This window comes from the organism of the source record quoted next, unplaced genomic scaffold (assembly GCF_019419815.1).
Source record: "Pyrus x bretschneideri cultivar Hongxiangsu unplaced genomic scaffold, Pyrus_bretschneideri_v1 Contig13, whole genome shotgun sequence".
In the NCBI taxonomy this organism is placed as follows: Eukaryota; Viridiplantae; Streptophyta; class Magnoliopsida; order Rosales; family Rosaceae; genus Pyrus; species Pyrus x bretschneideri.
The window spans coordinates 3,997,147-4,012,854 of record NW_025999424.1 but is presented as its reverse complement, the minus strand read 5'-3'; the positions used below and the strand labels follow the sequence as shown (position 1 = coordinate 4,012,854).

The following is a 15,708-nucleotide window of genomic DNA, read 5'->3' as shown; positions in this document are numbered from 1 at the left end:
ATTTGTTTTACTGAAATTTCGATGTCTACACTTACATGGTGAGCTTGAAGAAGACGTCTACATGAGATTACCACCGAGTCACTCTCAAAGTCATAAACAGGATGTTGTGTGTAAACTGCATAAATCAATTTATGGTCTTAAACAATCACCGAGAGCCTGGTATGCTAAGCTCAGTTCAGTCCTTATCGGTGTTGGTTTTGGAAGAAGCAATGCGGACTCCTCTTTATTTGTACGCTCAGGCACCGCTGGTACATTGGTTGTTCTTGTGTATGTTGATGACTTGATCATCACCGGAGATAACCCTGAAGAAATCAAAGAACTCAAGCACTCCCTTCAGCAACGCTTTGCAATAAAAGATCTTGGTGTTCTGAGATACTTCCTTGGCATCGAAATGGCTACATCTCACAAGGGCTTCTTCCTTAACCAGCGCAAATATGTTCTGGATCTCCTTAAGGAAGCAAACATGAGTGATGCTAAACCGGTCCCTACACCTCTTGACATTAAACTTAAGGTCAGCTTAGAGGGTCAATCTCTTCCAAACATAAGTTATTATCAACGGTTGGTTGGTAAGTTGATATACCTGACCATCACAAGGCCAGACATTACCTATGCTGTCAGTATTGTTAGCCAATTTATGCACTCTCCCACGATGGAGCACTTTAACCTAGTCAAAAGGATACTTCGGTATCTAAAAGGTTCTGTGGGACGTGGTATAATCATGAAGAAAAATGCAAGCACTCAGATTACAGGTTATTGTGATGCAGATTGGGCTGGCAATTCCATTGATCGTAAGTCTACAACGGGATTTTGCACGTTTATAGGAGGCAACCTTGTCTCATGGAAAAGCAAAAAACAAACTGTCGTTGCAAGATCCAGTGCTGAGGCAAAATATCGGGCAATGGCATCTACTGCGTGTGAACTAATCTGGCTCAAAGGTTTACTGTGTGACTTAGGTGTTTTCAATCATCAATCCATGTCCCTTTTCTGTAACAATCAGGCTGCAATGCACATTGCTTCCAACCCAGTTTTTCATGAGAGAACCAAGCACATTGAAGTCGATTGTCACTATGTTCGTACACAAGTTCAATCTCAGGTTATCCAAACGCATTTTGTAAGGAGCTCAGATCAACTTGCGAACCTATTCACAAAATCATTGGCCTCTCATCAGTTTCAGCTTCTTCTTGGCAAGCTTGGATCTATCAACCTTTTGGATCCAGCTTGAGGGAGAGTATTGGATGTGTCATTATTAAAAGTAGGGTGGATAACAACTCAGCTGCTGTTGGTGTTTAGCTGTTGCTTTCGGTCCTCCATCATCTATTGTTTTTATCCATTGCTTTCGGCCCTTCTTCACTGTAAAGCTAAAGTTAGATAATAGATTAAGATTAGTGGGATTGGAGGTCATCATTATGTTGGCTTAGCTGCCATGGTCCTCCTTTCTTCTTCACGTTTTTCTTCTCCCATATATGTTGCATCGTGTAATGTTTTTCAAATATGAAATATACATCAAACATTCAACATCCTTCCCCTTTTTTTCCACACGATAACCATGTGCATGGCCTGGGACTCGCTACCAATCTACTTTCCGTCTGAACAAATCAAACTTCAATGTGGCTCTTCCGCTTCCGAAGTCAGCCAAGACTCCAAATATAGGGGTGGAGATATTGACACAATTTTTTTTCCATTCGGGGCAGCTGGTAACAAATCCATATTCAAAGAAGCACCTTCTCCCCCTTCTTCCGGCCAAGCGTCTTACAGCACAGCAAGGCTTTCCCGCTTTGAATTCACCTACACATTTCCACTCTCTTCCGGCCCAAAGTTCATCCGCTTGTATTTCTACCCATCTTCGTACGGCCCCAACTTTGACCGATCCCAAGCCCTCTTCTCAGTGAAAGCCGGTGGCTTTATCCTTGTCCATGACTTCAACGCTTCAGTCACTGCTGATGCTTCTGGCTCGGATATTATATACAAAGAGTTCTGCCGAGGCAGGACAGAATTTGAATATCACATTCACTCCAAGCAAAGCAAGCCCAGATGCCTACGCGTTTATCAATTTTATTGAAATTATCTCCATGCCCCCATATCTTTACTACACTTCACCCCAGAGCCCAGATGGGGTTGCTTATGTAGGCAGCGAAAACACGATTCGCATCGAGAATAACATTGCTTTGGAGATGGTGTACCGAATCAATATCGGTGACGAAAGGCAGATCTATTTCGATCACGATACTGGTATGGACCGTCAGTGGGATAGTTTGGAACTCGAGTACAACTACCTAGACGATTTAAGTAAGAAGTATAGTGTTTTACCGCTAAACAATAACGTTCAACTTAACTTTTCTGAAATACGTACTCTGCTCCGAAAGAAGTTTACCAAACTGGCCGCTCAATGGGCAGGAACAAGACCATAAACAAGAGCTACAATCTCACCTGGAAATTCCCTGTGGATTCAATGTTTGCTTACTTGGTTAGGCTTCATTTTTGTGAGTTTGAAGGTGATATTACGATGCCCAGAGACAGGCTATTTCGTATCTACATCTCCAATCAATCCGTTGATCAAATGGCAGATATAATCATGTGGAGCGGTGGAAATGGAAGACCAGTGTACAAAGACTACGTTGTGTTCATGTCGGGTGACCCTACAATCCCGAAGAAAGTCAATCTCTTTCTTGCACTTGAAGCAAGCAAGAAGGATTGGTTGACTAATTACAACGACCCAATCTTGAACGGACTCGAAATGTTCAAACTCAGTGCAAATCAGAATCTCGCCGGACCAAGCCCCAACCCACCTCCTATAGCCCCAGCAAGGGGAACACCATCAAAACCTAGCGCCAGATCGAGGACACCATCAAAAATTAGTGTGTGACTTACACCGTGAGGTTTTTTATTAATTTGTGCTTCTTTTTTCTTCAATTTTTTTGTTCGATTTTTGCTCATTTATCGGCGACACTCTAATTCTTGGATTAAAACTTCAATTTAAGTTTTGATTCAAAAATAATTTTCCTGCTCCAAATAGGTTAAATTTTAGTTCAAAATTATTAAAAAATTAATTTAGACTTTTTTTTTTAAATAATTTAAAAAAAAAATTATGTACACTATCTAAACTTAATTTTATAGACGTTTTAATCTAAAAATATTTAGAATCCGATAAATATTAAAAAATCATCAAACCTGACACTTATTAACTACATAAAATTAATTAGTAAATCATAATTACTAATTACTAAACCATAACCTTTAGCTCTAGCAAATATTTTATGCGGGAATTAACGAAAATGTTCACTTGATGTGATTTTATCCTTTATTAAGCCCCGAAACTATTTCTCGTTAATTTTTTGAAGTTGAAAAATAGAAAGGAAAAAGAAAAAAAAAACTAACAGTGGGGTCTCGCAAAGAGATATGTAGGTGTCCAAAATCTTGGGAATGTGCTAAATTAATTTTAAGAAACATACGGTGCGAGTAAAATAACTATAACTTTGGCTTATAAGTTTATAACGAATATTGTAAAAGTTCTCAACATCGATTAGAGAACTATGGGTTGTAAATCACAGTTTTTGTGAAAATTTGAAATTTTTAGCTTTAGGAAATATTTGCGTCGGAGTTAAAGAAAATATTGGAAGACCTTTGGGCGTGATACCGTTTATTAGGTCCTAAAACTATTTTTTTATTGATTTTTTCAAGTTGAAAATATGAGAGTATCTTTAAATTTAGGTTTTAAATCATTAATTTCAAGTGTTTAAATATTAATTATAATAGATTTAGCATGGGATACTATATTTTGAAGAACATGAAATTTCAAGTGCTAGCGATTGTAACTGAGTGCAATCGCTAGCACGATAGCAACTCCCTTCAAGGAGGATCGGGATCAAAGTATCGATCGTAACATTTTTCCCCCCGCCTTTTTCTTTTCTTTTTCCATTGAATTTCTTCTTCTTAGTGCGTTACTTTTGTGACATCCCACATCGCCCAGGGGAGTGATCCTTAAATGTATATTCTCATCCCTACCTAGAATGAGGCCTTTTGAGAGCTCACTGGCTTTGGGTTCCATCGGAACTCCGAAGTTAAGCGAGAAGGGGGCTAGATGGGTGACCCATCAGGAAGTTCTCGTGTGAGTTCCCAAAAACAAAACTGTGAGGGCGTGGTTGGGGCCCAAAATGGACAATATCGTGCTACGGTGGTGGAGTCGAGCCCGGGTTGTGGTGGGGGCCCGGGTCGGGATGTGACAACTTTATTTAGATTCAAATACCTTTTATATTTGTATCCTTATTTTCAAATTTTTTGACATGGATTATAAGAAAATTTTCACCAAAAATACATTTTGTAGAACATCAATATGATAGTTTCGTGTTGTGGTATGGGCAAGACGAAAATTTAACAAAAATAAAAAAAAAATAAAAGGAAAACTAATGAAAATGGCTTGAAAACTTTGAGTTTTAATGATAAAGACAAAATAAAGGGTAAAGTGAATAGTGCCATGATTGATTTTTTAGTGTAAAAATGTGGTTTTTAGTTAAAGTGAACGGTACCGCGGACTTTTCGTTCAAACTCCCAAAAATAAAACTTTAAATAAATAAAATTAAAAGTTTAGACGTAGTCCAAACGTATGCCCACTAGAAAGTTCAAGCCACATTAGAAGCAGTGAAGGCCCATGAGGTTTAGTGTTTAGGGGCACATGAATAGTAACACCCTGAGTTCAAGTGTTTAGGGGCGTGTTAATTTTATAGATGTTTTAATCTAAAAATATTTAGATTCCGATAAATATTGAAAAATCACTAAACCTGACACTTATTAACTACATAAAATTAATTAGTAAATTATTAAACCATAACCTTTAGCTCTAGCAAATATTTTACGCGGGAATTAACGAAAATGTTCACTTGATGTGATTTTATCCTTTATTAAGCCCAGAAACTATTTCTCATTAATTTTTTGAAGTTGAAAAATAGAAAGGAAAAAAAAAAACTAACAGTGGGGTCTCCCAAAGAGATTTGTAAGTGTCCAAAATCTTGGGAATGTGCTAAATTAATTTTAGGAAACATGTGGTGCGAGTAAAATAACTATAACTTTGGCTTATAAGTTTATAACGGATATTGTAAAAGTTCTCAACATCGATTAGAGAACTATGGGTTGTAAATCACAGTTTTTGTGAAAATTTGAAATTTTTAGCTTTATGAAATATTTGCGTCGGAGTTAAAGAAAATATTGGAAGACCTTTGGACGTGATAACGTTTATTAGGTCCCGAAACTATTTTTTTTATTGATTTTTTCAAGTTGAAAATATGAGAGTATCTTTAAATTTAGGTTTTAAATCATTAATTTCAAGTGTTTAAATATTAATTATAATAGATTTAGCATGGGATAATATATTTTGAATAACATGAATATGATAATTTCTAGTTATGGTAAGATAAATAAAATGAAATAAAATAAATAAAAAGAAAAAAATTGAAAATAGGGGGATCGGTATGAAGATAGCGACTTTATTTGATTAAAATTGCTAGAATGGTAGCGATTGTAAGCCAATGCAATCGCTAGAACTATAGCAACTCCCTTCATGGAGGATCGGGAACAAAGTATCGATCGTAACATTTTTCCCCCCACCTTTTTCTTTTTCTTTTTCCATTGAATTTCTTTTTCTTTTCCCATTGAATTTATTTTTCTTAGTGCGTTACTTTATTTAGATTCAAATACCTTTTATATTTGTATCCTTATTTTCAAATTTTTTTTGACATGGATTAGAAGAAAATTTTCACCAAAAATACATTTTGTAGAACATCAAGATGATAGTTTTGTGTTGTGGTATGGGCAAGACGAAAATTTAACAAAAAAAAAAAAAAAAAAAAAAAAGAGAAAAACTAATGAAAATGGCTTAAAAACTTTGAGTTTTAATGATAAAGACAAAATAAAGGGTAAAGTGAATAGTACCATGCTTGATTTTTTAGTGTAAAAATGTGATTTTTTGTTAAAGTGAACAGTACCGCGAACTTTTCGTTAAAACTCCCAAAAAATAAAATTTTAAATAAATAAAATTAATGGTTTAGACGTAGTCCAAACTCACGCCTAAGTCCAAACACATGCCCACTAAAAAGTTCAAGCTGCAGTAGAAGCAATCAAGGCCTATGAGGTTTAGTGTTTAGGGGCATGTGAATAATAATATCCTAAGTTCAAGTGTTTAGGGGCGTGTTAATTTTATAGATGTTTTAATCTAAAAATATTTATATTCCGATAAATATTGAAAAATCAATAAACCTAACACTTATTAACTACATAAAATTAATTAGTAAATCATAATTACTAATTATTAAACCATAACCTTTAGCTCTAGCAAATATTTTATGTGGGAATTAACGAAAATGTTCACTTGATGTGATTTTATCCTTTAGTAAGCCCCGAAACTATTTCTCGTTAATTTTTTGAAGTTGAAAAATAGAAAGGAAAAAAAAAAACTAATAGTGGGGTCTCCCAAAGAGATTTGTAGGTGTCCAAAATCTTGGGAATGTGCTAAATTAATTTTAGGAAACATGTGGTGCGAGTAAAATGACTATAACTTTGGCTTATAAGTTTATAACGAATATTGTAAAAGTTCTCAACATCGATTAGAGAACTATGGGTTGTAAATCACAGTTTTTGTGAAATTTTGAAATTTTTAGCTTTAGAAAATATTTGCGTCGGAGTTAAAGAAAATATTGGAAGACCTTTGGATGTGATACTGTTTATTAGGTCCTGAAACTATTTTTTTATTGATTTTTTCAAGTTGAAAATATGAGAGTATCTTTAAATTTAGGTTTTAAATCATTAATTTCAAGTGTTTAAATATTAATTATAATAGATTTAGCATGGGATAATATATTTTGAAGAACATGAATATGATAATTTGTAGTTATGGTAAGATAAATAAAATAAAATAAAATAAATAAAAAGAAAAAAATTGAAAAGAGGGGGATCGGTACGAAGCTAGCGACTTTAATTGAGTACAATTGCTAGTGTTATAGCGATTGTAATTCGGTACAATCGCTAGTACTATAGCAACTCTCTTCAGGAAGGATCGGGATCAAAGTATCGATCATAACATTTTTCCCCCCGCCTTTTTCTTTTTCTTTTTCTTTTTCCATTGAATTTCTTTTTCTTAGTGCGTTACTTTATTTAGATTCAAATACCTTTTATATTTGTATCCTTATTTTCAAATTTTTTTTGACATGGATTAGAAGAAAATTTTCACCAAAAATACATTTTTTAGAACATCAAGATGATAGTTTTGTGTTGTGGTATGGGCAAGACGAAAATTTAATAAAAATTAAAAAAAAAATAAGAGGAAAACTAATGAAAATGAATTAGAAACTTTGAGTTTTAAAACTTAGCACCAAAACTCCTTTGCTTGCCACGGTTGTCGGTGTAGCTTGCGGAACACTTGGACTCTCTGTCCTTGGGTTCTTGGTTTTTAGGCGGCGGCGGAAAGTCAAGGGCACTGCCTCAGATGGGTCATCATCTTTACCAACACATTTGTGTCGTTACTTTTCACTGGCGGAGATCAAAGCCGCCACCCAAAACTTCAGCCAGAGTTTCATTGTTGGTGTTGGCGGCTTCGGTCACGTGTACAAATGGCATATCGACGGCGGGGCCACTCCTGTTGCGATCAAACGGTTGAAACCCGAGTCATCGCAAGGAGCCCACGAGTTCAAGACGGAAATCGAGCTGCTCTCACAACTCAGACAGCCATTTGGTGTCTCTCATTAGGTATTGTACTGATAAAAATGGGATGATTTTGGTGTACGATTACATGGCACGTGGGACACTTGCTGACCATCTTTACCACACCGACAACCCACCTCTCTCCTGGGGACAAGGGCTCCAAATTTGCATTGGTGCCGCGCGAGGGTTGCGCTACCTTCACAGTGATGCCCAGGGCACTATCATCCACCGTGATGTGAAGAGCACAAACATTTTATTGGATGAGAAATGGGTGGCTAAGGTTTCGGATTTCGGATTGTCGAAAATGGGCACGACCACCATGTCCAAGACCCACATCAGTACGGCTGTGAAAGGCAGTTTCGGGTATCTAGACCCAGAATACTACCGACGTCAACAACTAACGGTGAAGTCCGATGTGTACTCATTCGGTGTAGTGTTGTGTGAAGTACTGTGCGCAAGACCAGCTGTGGTGCATGCAGTGGAGACGAGGCAAATGAACTTGGCTGAGTGGACCAAGAGTTGCCATCGCGACGGGGAACTTGATCAAATCATTGATCCGAACATGAAGGGTAAGATTGAAACCGAGTGTCTGAACAAGTATGTGGAAATTGCTATGAGTTGCATCGATGATAGTGGGATGGAAAGGCCGTCAATGAACGACGTTGTGAGGGGGCTTGAGTTTGCATTGCAACAACATCAGAACTGCGGTGAAAGGAACAACGAGGATGCCTTTGCTACCGTGCCAGGTTGCGCTACGAATGAATCCGTTCAGTGCATATTTGAGACGATCTTCTCAGAGATCAACGATCCGAATGGGAGATGATGAGCAACATTAGAGTAATCTGGCTAGACTTAAAGGCTATGGGTAAGCCTGACCATGATATGAGTATGTTTTTTCTTATATACTGTGTTTGAACCCAATTGAATGCTGAATCACTTGCAGTGCCTGCAATTGCGTTATATTGCAGAACTATTTCTACAAACTGACTGCATTGATTTTAGTGAAACCTCGTGTATTTTTAATAAAAGCACTTGTCAACAAAAGTGCTTACAAAAACAGTTTCATACGATCCCCAATTTGGCTGGAATATGCTCCATTACAACTTCCGGACAAAAGAATTTTCCTGTTAAACGCAACAAAAGTTACCACTGATATAAGCAGTAGATCATCATTTCATCATTTCGCAAGAGTACAATGATATACCATTTGTAACCAACACGAGACTATTTTCTTGTCAAAATTTTCAAAACATTTGATCCAATTCCAAAATAGCGGGGAATCAATAACACTCGTTCGTTCAAACTCTCGTAAGTCAATCAAGCACCTACATTAAGATCCGTAAGTTTCTAACGAATAACTAAGCCTTGCACTGCCTGTGATCCCTCGTCAGCTATCCTGTTAGCTCGAATGGTGCTGATAACGTTTGCAATATTACCCTATCAATGAGAAACTCTGTCAAGATACGATTATATAATGAAGATTTATGGACAATGCAATACAAAGGGTGGTTTGTTATACCGTAGCAATGAATCGGTTCTTACTGGTCAGTTAAAAATGAAAAAGCAGTTGAAGTTACTTACCCTCCAAGTTGCTAACTTTGTTCTTAGTGTAAGCCATTGTTCTTCCCCAAATACTCTCTCAGTACAGCGGCTGTAGATGAAAGGCCAATTCAGTTCAAGAACAAAGAAGCCTAAAAGAATGAATAAACAACTATATGCATCTTTGTGTGTACGCAGAAGGTACGAAACACAAACTAACCTCACAATCACCACTTGATTCATCTGGTCCATTTTACAGTCCATCAACTTAGCAGTTATTGCCTTTACCACCCAAAGTTCAACTTCGTCATCATTAATCTGCCAAAAATAATTGCATAAGCATAATTAACCATGATGTCAGTTTTAAACTTCTAGAACCAGAAAGGTAAGCCAACCTAACCTGAAGAGTATCCCTGATAGCACCGTAAGGAATCTGTCCAGATTCATCAGAACCAAGATCCATCAAGGAAATCAACCTCATCTTAGTTATGCAGTCTTCATGGACAAGACCTATAACATTTCAGAAAGCATAATTTAGACGAACAGAAAAATGAATATAATCCGAAGAAAGCCCAGTCAGATGAAACTAAACTTTACCGTAGCTTTTCAGTAAATCAGAATTTGCAGCCTGAAACTCCAAGTAAGCATCCAGCCTCTGAGTCAGAAAGATCTTCAAAAGCTGATATGCCAATGCATGCTTAGCATCCTTCTCCAGTTGCTCTACAGCTGGCAAATTTAGCAAATCACACTGCAGCATAACAAACCAACACATCAGTTATCTAAATGCCTGATGGAAGGGGGGAATATGATCATCAGAGCCAACTGCCAAAAACCAGTTTTTTTGAAGTGATGAAATTAAGGGCTGGTTTGGTATTGCTGTGCTTTGAAAAAAAACTGCTTCTGCTGTGTTGTGAGAATAAGCAGCTGTGAAATAAAGCAACAGAGTGTTTGGTAAACTTTTTTGTAAAAGTGCTTTTAAAAAAAAAAAAAAAAGTAGTATTATAGTGTTTGGTAAACTTTTATGTAAAACAGATGTGAAAAAAAACCAGTTTTTCAAAGCTGGGTTTTGCAGCTTCTTGTTTTTGGCTTTTTTCATCCAAAACTGTAGAAAAAAGCTGAAGCTGAATGTTTACCAAATACAAAAACATCTCCCAGCTTTTTTTTATACCAGCTTTTTTCAGAATCACCTCAGTATCAAACTAGGCCTAAGTCAGCACTCCGTCATGTTTATACAGATATTATATGTAACTGCAGAGGAAGCATAGTAGCTTCTTCAAAATGCCAGAAAAACAATAAAATTTATAAATTACTTTATAAGAGTTGATTCTAAACTACTACACAATGAACCGGGTCCACCACACAATATAACTTTTTAAACCAAAAAAAATATATATATTTTGTAAATAAGGATGAACAGTCACCAAAGAGAAACATGGACTAAAGAATTAGTTCCAAAAAATTTTGAAATTCCACAAGATCCTACAAATATACCTGAAACATGTCTGGGGCCTTCACAAATTCCACAATTGTACGTATAGCTTCCTCTTTGGCTTCACTCAACGTATGCACATCTTCACCAGAAAATGTCGCCAAGTACTTGGTCAGGAATTTGAAAGACTCCTTTGCCAAGCTGAAAATACAACAGAAAATATAATTAACTGTTCTTAAAACAAATAGAGGAAAGACATGTACATATAGAAAAAAGATTACAAAGCATACTTTTTGTGTTCTTTCAGAACATTAGCGATTGTCAGAAATAACTGTCTCTGATCAGAGATCTCAATATTCCACTCTTTCAAAAAACTTTCCACATTTTTGAATGAAGGGATGACATGTTCAGTGACCTTCCCATGGATAGCCAAATTAAGAGCACTCAAGTAGACTAAGAACCGGCTATATGGGTTCTCCAGTAGGTTGTACAGATTGAACAAACTGTAAACAAAACAAAAACAGTCAGAAGTACATTCAAAATAATAAAAAGCTAAAGTCATGATCACAATGGTATCATACATCTTTAAGCGCAATGCAGGCTTGTCAGTTGGTTTTTGAGTAATCTTTGAGGATATAAGTTTTGCCATCTCCAGTGCTTCATCTGGACTTTCAGACTTTGTAACAACATTGCAGATAACAGTGAATATGCACTCAAGATCTAGAAGGAAAAAAAAATTCATGAATTTGTTATGATGAACATTGACAAAACCATTAAGATGGCATTTAATTGTCGTTACTAATTGAATGAGTTGATACTAAGTCCATATCATCCAAAATTGTTAATAAGAACATTTTAAAGAATATTATGAATTTCAATTTCTACAATGGTAGAATCTACATAACTGACCAAAAACACATGCAGAATTTTGAAGTAATTAGACTAAGGAACTTCAAGCAAACATTGATACAATAGTGGATGAACGAGAATTGGAAGAAAAACCTCTGCACCGTTGTGCAATGCAATAATAAGCCTCTTTATCCATTTAAAGAGTACATAAACATCTAACAATACAGATTGTACCTTTTTCCGAGACCTTTGACAATATGACCTCAGCCGAAGTAAGCATAAGGGACACCAATTCGAACCACCTGTCCATTACCACGCATTCTTGGGCTTCAGCACGTAGTCTAGTAACTTGCGGCTCAGCAACCTGGCAGATAATCATGACAAAGATAAATCTCTTCCTTTATATGGAAATCAAAGAACAAGGGTCATTCCTTGACTCTTACTGATGAAAATTTTACTCCATGAGAGATTGAGAAAGAAGTTGCCGAATTGGCCCACAAGAAATTCACCAACTTCCGTAGTGATATGCACAGTATCTATATACATAATACAGAAAGGCGTATCTCGGATTTCTTTCGTTGGGTAAAAATGGTGGTGAAATATCAATTCTTACTTCACAATTACCAAATGCAGAATGCGGAAATACATTTGCCCAATGTTTTTGTCACCGCAAACCCAAGTTTCGGATTCGTAAGCATTACAATTAAAACTGAGTTTCGAGATTAAGCACGTAGTACGCAATAAAGTGGCTAGAGAAGTCACTCCCCCATTAAATTTTGAGAACTTTAACGAAAAGTTCTCGATATTATTTACTTTAACGAAAAATCACATTTTTACACTAAAAAGTCAATCTTGATACTATTTACTGTACCTTTTATTTTATTTTTATTGTTAAAATTTAAAGTTTTCAAACCTTTTTGAGTGGTTTTCCTTAAATTTTCTCTCATGCCCCACTACTTTTGTTTTGCCCTAGATTTTCAATAATTGTGCATTCAAACAATAATATAACGACTCCGACTCAGAGTAGAGGACAAGACAAGCTGCTTCAATATTCATCAGAAATTTGGTGAAAAAAAAAAAACCTCTGAATTTTCAGACACCCAGTTTTCCAATTACAACGAAACACTTCACCATTAAAGTATTCAAAATCCAGTTAGAAGTTCAATTATAAATGGAATTTTGTTAAGCTTACGATAATAAGCAGCAACAGATTCCCCCGTTTCCAAATTGCAGCAAACACCTTACCATGAAACCCAATCTTTCTCATCTGTTCCTTACCCTGTTTCTGCAAATCATAACCCTACACGTGGCCGGAGACTCACCCTCTGTCTACAAACCGGTCGATGACATCACCCTACAGTGCGGCTTTTCCGGCGACGAGGTCAACCAACGGGACGGACGAACTTGGAGTGGCGATATCAACTCAAAATTCTCCCCCTCCCAAGCAGCTGGCAGCTCATCCGTACTCAAAGCAGCAACCCCGATCTCCTCCTCCAGCCAAGTGCCTTACACCACAGCTCGGCTCTCTCGCTCCGAATTTACGTACACGTTTCCACTCACCAGCGGCCAAAAGTTCATCCGCTTGTACTTCTACCCCACCTTCTACGCCGCCGAGTTCGACCGATCTAAATCCCTCTTCTCAGTCGAAGCCGGCGGCTTTACCCTTCTCCGCGACTTCAACGCCTCCGTCACCGCCGACGCTTCCTGGTCGGAGACAGTATCCAGGGAGTTCTGTCTCAACATTGCATCCGAACAGAGCTTGAACATCACGTTCACTCCGAGTAGAGCAAGTCCAGATGCCTATGCCTTCATCAATGGAATCGAAATCGTGTCCATGCCCGACAATCTTTATTACACTCCGCCGCAAAGCGCAGATGGGGCTGTTCTCGTAGGCAGCATAAACCCGTATCCGATCGAAAATAACACCGCCATGGAGATGGTCTACCGGATCAACGTCGGCGGATCTCAGCTCTCGTTCAATCAGGACACTGGAATGTACAGAAACTGGGATGGTTTTCAAGCGGAGGACAACTATTTGGACGCTTTGAGTAAAAATTTTAGTGTTCTGCCGCAAAACAGTAGTATTGAGCTCGACTTTTCGGAAATTCCGAAGTACTCTGCTCCGGAAGAAGTTTACCGAAGCGGTCGGTCGATGGGGAGGAACAAAACCATAAACAAGAGCTATAATCTCACCTGGGAGTTTCCGGTAGATTCTACGTTTTATTACTTTATTCGGCTTCATTTTTGTGAGTTCGAAGGTGATGTTACATTGCTCAGGGACCGGCTGTTTCAAATCTTCATCGCCAATCAGACGGCGGAGCCGATGGCGGATGTAATCGCGTGGAGCGGCGGTAATGGGAAGCCGGTATACAAAGACTACGTCGTTTTCGTGCCTGCAGGCGCCGGAAGTAAAAAGAAAGTTCATCTCTTTCTTGCACTGCAAACCACCCCAAAAGATCTGTTGACGAATTACAACGATGCAATCTTGAACGGACTCGAGATCTTCAAGCTCAGTGATTCAAAGAGGAATCTCGCCGGACCAAACCCCGACCCGCCTCTCAAAATAGCTCCGGCGGAGAGCCCGAAAGTTTCAGACAAGAAATCGATTCCTCTGCTTGCCGTCATCGCCGGTGTAGTTTCAGGTGTGTTTGTTTTAGCCTCTCTGGTCGGATTTTTGGTTTTCCGGAGAGGAAGAAAAGTCAAGGACTCAAGCTCCAGGCAAGGAACAAAGTGGGGTCCATTTTCTTTTTCGACGACCAAGTCAACCAAGACTCGCGGCTCTTCTTTACCGTCCGATTTGTGTCGCTACTTTTCACTGGCGGAGATCAAAATCGCCACCCAAAACTTCAACCAGAGTTTCATTGTTGGTGTTGGCGGCTTTGGTCACGTGTACAAAGGGCATATCGACGACGGGGCTACTCATGTTGCGATCAAACGGCTGAAAACCGAGTCATCGCAAGGAGCCCGCGAGTTCAAGACAGAAATCGAGCTGCTTTCACAACTCAGACACCGTAATTTGGTGTCTCTCATTGGCTGTTGTACTGATAAAAATGAGATGATTTTGGTGTACGATTATATGTCACGTGGGACACTTGCCGACCATCTCTACCACACCAATAACCCACCTCTCTCCTGGGGACAACGGCTCCAAATTTGCATTGGCGCCGCGCGAGGGTTGTGCTACCTACACAGCGAAGCCCAGCGCACTATCATCCACCGTGATGTGAAGAGCACAAACATTTTATTGGATGAGAAATGGGTGGCCAAGGTTTCGGATTTCGGATTGTCGAAAATGGGCACGACCACCATGTCCAAGGCCCACATCAGCACAGTCGTGAAAGGTAGTTTTGGGTATCTAGACCCAGAATACTACCGACGTCAACAACTGACTGTGAAGTCCGATGTGTACTCTTTCGGTGTAGTGTTGTGTGAAGTACTGTGCGCAAGACCAGCTGTGGTGCATGCAGCGGAGACAAGGCAAATGAACTTGGCTAAGTGGACCAAGAGCTGTCATCACGACGGGGAACTTGATCAAATCATTGATCCGAACATGAAGGGTAAGATTGAAACCGAGTGTTTGAACAAGTATGTGGAAATTGCTATGAGTTGCATCAATGATAGTGGGATGGAAAGGCCGTCAATGAACGACGTTGTGAAGGGGCTTGAGTTTGCATTGCAACAACATCAGAACTGCGGTGAAAAGAACAACAAGGATGCCTTTGTTAGCGTGCCAGGTTACGCTACGAATGAATCCGTTCAGTGCATATCTGAGACGATCTTCTCAGAGATCAACGATCCGAATGGGAGATGATGAGCAACATTAGAGTAATCTGGCTAGACTTAAAGGCTATGGGTAAGCCTGACCATGATATGAGTATGTTTTTTCTTATATACTATGTTTGAACCCAATTGAATGCTGAATCACTTGCAGTGTCTGCCATTGCGTTATATTGCAGAACTATTTCTACAAACTGACTGCACTTATGACCACACAATAGCGGGAGAAACTTAAAAGTGCTTCTAGATAGAAGCATTTTCTAAACAAGCACATGCCAAATGCTTCTCTAAAAAGCACTCCCAAGTATTTTTCCAAGAAACACACTGATTTTAGTAAAACCTTGTGTATTTTTAATAAAAGCACTTGTCAACAAAAGTGCTTACAAAAACAGTTTCATACGATCCCCAATTTGGCTGGAATGTGCTCC

The 15,708-nt window shown here is 38.4% G+C and overlaps 2 protein-coding genes and 1 pseudogene across 3 annotated transcripts in view; 2 read left to right on the top strand and 1 right to left on the bottom strand.

Moving 5' to 3' along the window:
* LOC103962758 (eukaryotic translation initiation factor 3 subunit M) overlaps positions 1–15,708 on the bottom strand; it is a 78,202-nt gene that overhangs the window by 47,815 nt on the left and 14,679 nt on the right. The window contains exons 2-10 of one of the 2 annotated variants that reach the window (XM_048579031.1): positions 11,738–11,867; positions 11,236–11,374; positions 10,945–11,157; positions 10,717–10,855; positions 9,823–9,973; positions 9,626–9,735; positions 9,446–9,543; positions 9,268–9,337; positions 8,867–9,123 (exon numbers count right to left, since the gene is read on the bottom strand). In XM_048579031.1, coding sequence (XP_048434988.1) covers positions 9,034–9,123; positions 9,268–9,337; positions 9,446–9,543; positions 9,626–9,735; positions 9,823–9,973; positions 10,717–10,855; positions 10,945–11,157; positions 11,236–11,374; positions 11,738–11,867 — 1,140 coding nt within the window. In that variant the 3' untranslated portion in view covers positions 8,867–9,033. Of the gene's footprint in view, positions 1–8,866; positions 9,124–9,267; positions 9,338–9,445; positions 9,544–9,625; positions 9,736–9,822; positions 9,974–10,716; positions 10,856–10,944; positions 11,158–11,235; positions 11,375–11,737; positions 11,868–15,708 lie in introns of those variants that run through there. The other variant, XM_048579032.1, reaches the window with a different exon arrangement.
* On the top strand, positions 1,526–8,573 carry LOC125474869 (annotated as a pseudogene).
* LOC125474866 (receptor-like protein kinase FERONIA) lies at positions 12,575–15,451 on the top strand. Its single transcript, XM_048579027.1, has one exon. It carries the CDS (start codon positions 12,750–12,752, stop codon positions 15,312–15,314), a length of 2,565 nt encoding a protein of 854 aa, XP_048434984.1. The 5' UTR covers positions 12,575–12,749; the 3' UTR covers positions 15,315–15,451.